Raw genomic sequence first — 6,000 nt, 5'->3', positions numbered from 1 at the left:
CCACGGAGAAAGAACACCTCTGGGACGGGTGCTCCATGCACATTTCTTTCATTTAATCTACAATCCTACACCAAGGAAGATGGCCTTACCTTCATGGAAATGAAAGCTCAGGGAAGCTGAAGAGCAAAGCTGACAAAGGAGCCCACACCTGCAGCCAGACCTGCCTGCTTTCTGCTACACCACTCTGCCGAGTTGCTGTTTTTCACAGAAATGCATCTAGGTCCACTTAAAGTCCACGCTTCTGATTCTCCCTTGCTTCTTGGCGACACAATGCCCTGTTCCCTCCCAATGTTTCCCCACCATTCCTTCACATAGAAAATTACCTACCACCTCTCTCCTAGACAGAAAGACCCACGACTTATAACATTTTTTGTTATAAAACATTTAATGTTAACCTACAATACAATGTAAACTTTTATGAAAAAAATTTAAAGTACACTAGATTTCTTCAGTAAATTACACGTAACTATTCAGGTGCAGTCCGAGCTGGGGCACTGCATCCTTTGTGGATGGATTTCCTGTTGCTGCTTTCCTCACAAGTCCTAAAAAACCGGTTGTGAAGTGGAGCTTCTTGTTCAAGCACCAGAAATACTCCCCCGATTTTGCATTCTGGGGGGTTACCACTCCTTCCCATTGTCATTTCCTGCAATTCTTTCCTTGGCCTTGGCACCATTAGCAATTTTCATAACTGCTCAGTTGAAGATTTCCTAGGTTCTTTTTAACCTTTTTTTTTTTAAGAGATAAATATTCTCCCCTGGCCATCTCTTATCCAAACATCATAGTGGAGGCAAGCAAAGAGAAAGAAGTATTTGCTGCAGGAAATTTTGCAGAAGTAGAAGAGAACACTGGAAGGGCCCCCACTGAGCTGCAGAAATTCAACTAACTCCGACCGGGTGTCTTCGCTTGGTCATTTCCATGGTCATGCAGCTGAATCTACAACTTTGGTCTTGGGAGTGCAGAAGGAAACTTGAAACAAGTGTTTTCACTTAGTTGATGACTTGCCATTTGGAAACAACAGCTGTTAATACCCAGAGGTGATGTGAAACAAGAGCAAATGCTTGCAGATCACTGGCTTCTCAGTATTTTCTCCCTTGCAGGTCCCATCGAGTTCCCAGAGATCCTTGGGAGTAATATACAGATTGTACTGACGTTGACAAAATGTGCATCTTTCAGGGAGGAGGAGAGGGCACCTGGGCAGCAGCTCTAGGGCCAGCAAGGGGACAGGAATGGAGTCTGGGTTATTGCAACAAGGACTAGGAAAGAAGCATGTGCTTCAGAAGCCTCTGGAAGCCTAAAGGCATAGGCTGTCTCAAGAGTTGTACCACAAATTGTACCGACCAAACTGAAACTTTGTAATATTCTTGCATCTGACCTCCTTCACTGAACAAGTTATCAAAAGGCAAGAGGCATAAAGTGCACATTGTAGAATAAGATGCAGCTTGAATTATTAAGGGAAAAAAATTACAACTTCCCAAAGAGGTATGGACAAGACAGTACCACCAGCCTGGCCAATGTCCTAAGACACACCCCCCTCCCCCCACCGTACTGGCAGGGAATCAGCTGTGAACTCATTGGGGAGGGAGGCGCTTAGTGAAGTGGGAAAATTCCTCTTTGCATAGTTGTGAGCAGGAGGCAGAATTCACCCCAGGTTGAGAGGAAAACATGGTTTATCCAGGTATTCACTCCAGATACATTTTATGACAACAGACAGCGCTTTCCCGCTCATATGGCCTCAGAACAGCAGGAAAAAGTGGAATAATAGGCAGCCAGGAGCAGAATTAAATTTTCTAGAGATGATGTTCTAGATACCCATGCCAAGACCACTGGAAAATCCTCAGGCTCCTTAGGTGATATCCATGAGGCTCCTCAACCTGCCCCTGGGTGTGCACCCCAACCATTGAGGCTGAAGAGAATAGTAGCCAAGTTACTGCTACCTAAGAGTGGTCCTCAGGTTTTAGGTAAGCAACAGAGAAAGCTTTTGGAGACTACAGATCCAGCAGGTGATGCTGTATCTTGATACGAACCCCTTGGTCTCACAGCATGCTAGGAACTAGCGTAACTTCAGGAGGTTGCAGTGTTGCGAGTGCACCAGTCTAGCCACAGAACACTTTGGAATACTTGTCAGCTCATGCTGGCATCTGTTAATACATGGCCTGACCCATGTACCCATTACTATAAACTCAACCACAGACGAGACATCCAGAGGTTAAAAAGCCCTATTACTTTAACACAGCAATAGAGGAAGAGGATAAAAACTGCCTCCAGCAGGTGGACACATTAGAAACTGAAATCTGCCTTCTAAGAGTTCAAGGCCTCTATTCTTTCTACCCTTAAAGTACCACCACCACCATCACCACACACCCACTAGGCAGGAAGGGCACTCTCACATGGGTCTGCTGGTTCCACCACGGGCCCTGCTAGTCCTCTGGAAAGGCACCAAGCTTGGCAATTCAAGAAAGCTAGGGCTGGGCAGGAACAGCATGCACATGAAGAGGAATGAAGGGCTACTATCCTTTGGTGCAGACCCCGTAATAACCACCTGGTACAGATTCCAAGGAAAAGCTGCAGTGGTGTGTACAGGTGAGTACACATGGAGTTCACACCGCACATGTAGATACATCTGTACATCACAAGGGCTACAAACCCAGATTTCCCCTCACTACTCCACGTGGGGTGCATAGGTGGCAAGAAAGGACAGCAAAAAAGAGTTGGACCAAAAAGAACGACCTCTCTGGGAACTCGAGGGCAATGGCAGAAATAAGCACAAACCAGCCCAGGGCATCTTTATTATACTCTTGTGGGCTAAGCCCAGGGGATGAATCATGTCATGGGTTTAAGAATTGGCGCTTTATCAAATAAAGGGGGAAAAAATACACCCATGTCAGCCTCATTCCTTTGGTCATTACAAAGCAACTAAAAAAAAAAAAAAAGTAGAAGTTATTCATAAATTGTGGGAAGTTAAAGAACATCTCTGCTCTGTGCCTTCTCTTCCCTGGAGGCAGGAAAACAAGTCCTTAGAGAGGCTGCAGTAGCTGGTGGATGGAGGTTTGTCACTTTTATTTTCCATAAAAGCAAGAATGAATGAGAACTAGTGGGAATGTCCCCGTCCCCGCTGGGACAATGGCGGGGTTGGAGGTGAAGAGCCTCCTTTCGCTGGAAGGTGTGTGGTGCGAAGGCAGTAGGGGAAGGTGGCTGCCGGCGGAACGTTCATCACTAACCTCGCGCGCACACAGGTGGTGACTCTTGCAGGCAGCATGGTTTCTGATCCTTCCTTAGGATGCAGCAGTCTTTAAAAAAAATATTGTATTATAATAATAATAATGTGAATTTTTCTTTTTTTTTGTTTCTTTTCCATTTCTTTTAGGAATTGGGGTGGGAGGGGAGAGGAAGAAACGGTGTCATTCGTCTGTTAGGTCCTGAACAAAGAGAACTTCTGTGTGGCTGAGTCCGGCCTCCTGCAGCGTCGGGGGGTTGGGCCACTCCTCTGAAGGGATGCAAGGCAGCACCCGCCGGGGAAAGTTGGCTTCGATCTGAAACTTTTCAGGGCTTTCTTTCAAGGAGAATAAGAAGTCGTGGATAACCTGAAGAGGTCATACAGAAAATGAAGAGCAGTGAGAAAAAGACAGATACACACATACCACCACGAAATCAAATATCCCCCAGCTATCCCTAGGCTGACTCTGAGACATGAAGTAATCACATTACACTGGAATTCTACTTCAAGGTCTTGCCATTTCACAGAGCAAATTCATAGAGCAGCTTTTTAAAAAACAAACAAACATATATATCAGAGAAGAAGGGAGAGGGAGGGATAGAAACACCGATGATGAGAGAGAATCCTTAATTGGCCACCTCCTGCACGCCCCACACTGGCGATCAAGCCCACAACCCGGGCATGTGCCCTGACTGGGAATCGTGCCTGGTTCATAGGTGGACACACTGAGCCACACTGGCTGGGCAATAGGGCAGCTTCTTAAAGAGATTTATTACACAGCCCAAAGCTAGTCCTACTCTGAACTGATTCATCTGTTTCTTCTTTGACAACTTGTCTGATACAAAGCTAAAAAAATGTTTACTCAGTAATCATCGAAGCCCTGGTCAGGTGACTCAGTTGGTCAGAGCGCTGTCCCATACACCAAAAGGCTACAGGTCCAATTCCTGATCAGGGCAAATACCTAGGTTGTGGGTTTGATTCCCAGTCGGGGTGCGTATGGGAGGCAACCAACCAAGGTTTCCCTCTCACATCGATGTTTCTCCCCCCCCCCCCCACTTCCTCTTTCTCTAAAATCAAAAACATATCCTCAGGTGAAGATTTAAAAAAAAAAAAATCACAGACTCACAGAAAAGTTGGAAGTATAGGACACAGAGGTGCTTTTCCTCTGAACCAGTTGAGAGCGAGCTCCCAGCCTGATGTCTCCTCACCCTAGAATAGTGTGTATGTCTTACAAACAGGACACTCCTACATAACTACAACACAGCCCTCAAAATCAGGAAATTTAACTGATTTAGTTATTATTCAGGCCCCACTCGAGTTTCACCAGCTGCCGTTTATAGCAAAATCCTCCAGTTTAGAACTGTGTGTTCCATTTAGCTGTCACATCTCCTATCTCCTTTAGCCTGGAGCAAATTCTCGGTCTTTTCTGACCTTGACCCGTCTAAAGATTACCGGGCGTTATTCTGTTATTTCAGTTATGCCTCTTTCTTTCAAGGAGAATAAGAAGTCGTGGATAACCCGACTGCATTCCACTCAATTGTCCTACTCCGGTGGAGCAGTTTCTCCTGGTTCTATTCCTTGTGATACTCACTTAGATCACCTGCCAGGCTTCCCTATCGAAGATACTCTTTTACCCTTTGTATTTAATGAGTATTTTGTGGGGCAGTACTTTGAAACTATGGAAACATTCTGTTCCTCACACTTTCTATTTATTATTATAGAGTCATGATTTCCTATTTTATTCAGTAAGTTATAATATTACAATCATTATTTAATGTTCAAATTATTCCAGATGGAGTCAGAAGGAGCCCATTTAAGCTGGCTCCTGTGTCTTGGTGACATGTCTCCTTTGCTCTCTGAATAATTACTTGCTTTCAGGCACAAAGTGTTCAGGCTCATCTTGCGTTTTCCCTGTCCCAGCCCTGGAATCAGCCATTTTCCAATGATCCCTGATTCTTCTTAATGAAAATGGTATGGACAGCCACATTCTAGGTGCTAGGTATGTTCGTTGCTATTTGGGTGCTGCTGCTCCCAAGCACTCTGGAGAAAATATGTATACTATATGTATACTACACATCTACATTGCTGTACACATATATCGAAAACCGTGAGCTCTCCCCCCTCCTTACCCGGTTCTGGCTTTAACACCCCAACACACCCCGGGCTACTTGGACTCTGACTTCTCTGCACTGGCTGTCCCCATAAGGACACCCTCCTTAACTCCTTAATTTGATCGAGACCCTCCATGTCAACCTTTCTTCTGTGGGAATGCTCTTCTCACCCTGCTCTGGCTCTGACGAGGCACAGGTAATTGTATGCCACACACTAAGAACAGGTACCCTAGATATTCTCTATGTCTAACAAAGACGCTAAGGGAGATGCCGTGAAGCCATTGTTCCTCTCCTGCAGGTCAATCCCAAAGATCAGGAACACAACATTCAAATTATCCTTACTTTTGGAGGGAATCGATTTCTATTTTTTGTGCCACCTGTCATAAGCTTATTCCGCTCTGTGGGAAGTTCTTTCTTCATCTGTCTTAAACTTACCTCCTTAGAGCAGTGAAAGGGCTGTAATTCCAGGATTTTAGGAGTAAACCCATGGTCCTCTAATTCCTTCATAATTTCAACTTTTTTTTAAAAAAAATATATTTTATTGATTTTTTACAGAGAGGAAGGGTGAGGGAAAGAAAGCTAGAAACATCAGCTGCCTCCTGCACACCCCCACTGGGGATGTGCCTGCAACCAAGGTACATGCCCTTGACCGGAATCGAACCCGGGACCCTTCAG

At 45.1% G+C, this 6,000-nt stretch overlaps 1 protein-coding gene across 5 annotated transcripts in view; it reads right to left on the bottom strand.

The window, feature by feature from the left end:
* Positions 1–713: 713 nt before the first annotated feature.
* Positions 714–6,000, bottom strand: part of FAF2 (Fas associated factor family member 2) — a 37,456-nt gene continuing 32,169 nt past the window's right edge. For 2 of the 5 annotated variants that reach the window (XM_023753689.1, XM_014454423.2), the window contains one exon: positions 714–3,581. In XM_023753689.1, the coding sequence (XP_023609457.1) occupies positions 3,399–3,581 (183 nt within the window). In that variant the 3' untranslated portion in view covers positions 714–3,398. Of the gene's footprint in view, positions 3,582–4,657; positions 4,733–6,000 lie in introns of those variants that run through there. The other 3 variants (XM_006081590.3, XM_023753679.1, XM_014454417.2) reach the window with 3 other exon arrangements.

This window comes from Myotis lucifugus, unplaced genomic scaffold, assembly GCF_000147115.1.
Source record: "Myotis lucifugus unplaced genomic scaffold, Myoluc2.0 scaffold_1, whole genome shotgun sequence".
NCBI classification, from domain to species: Eukaryota; Metazoa; Chordata; class Mammalia; order Chiroptera; family Vespertilionidae; genus Myotis; species Myotis lucifugus.
The sequence above is the reverse complement of the archived record's forward strand: the minus strand, read 5'-3'. Positions and strand labels throughout refer to the sequence as shown.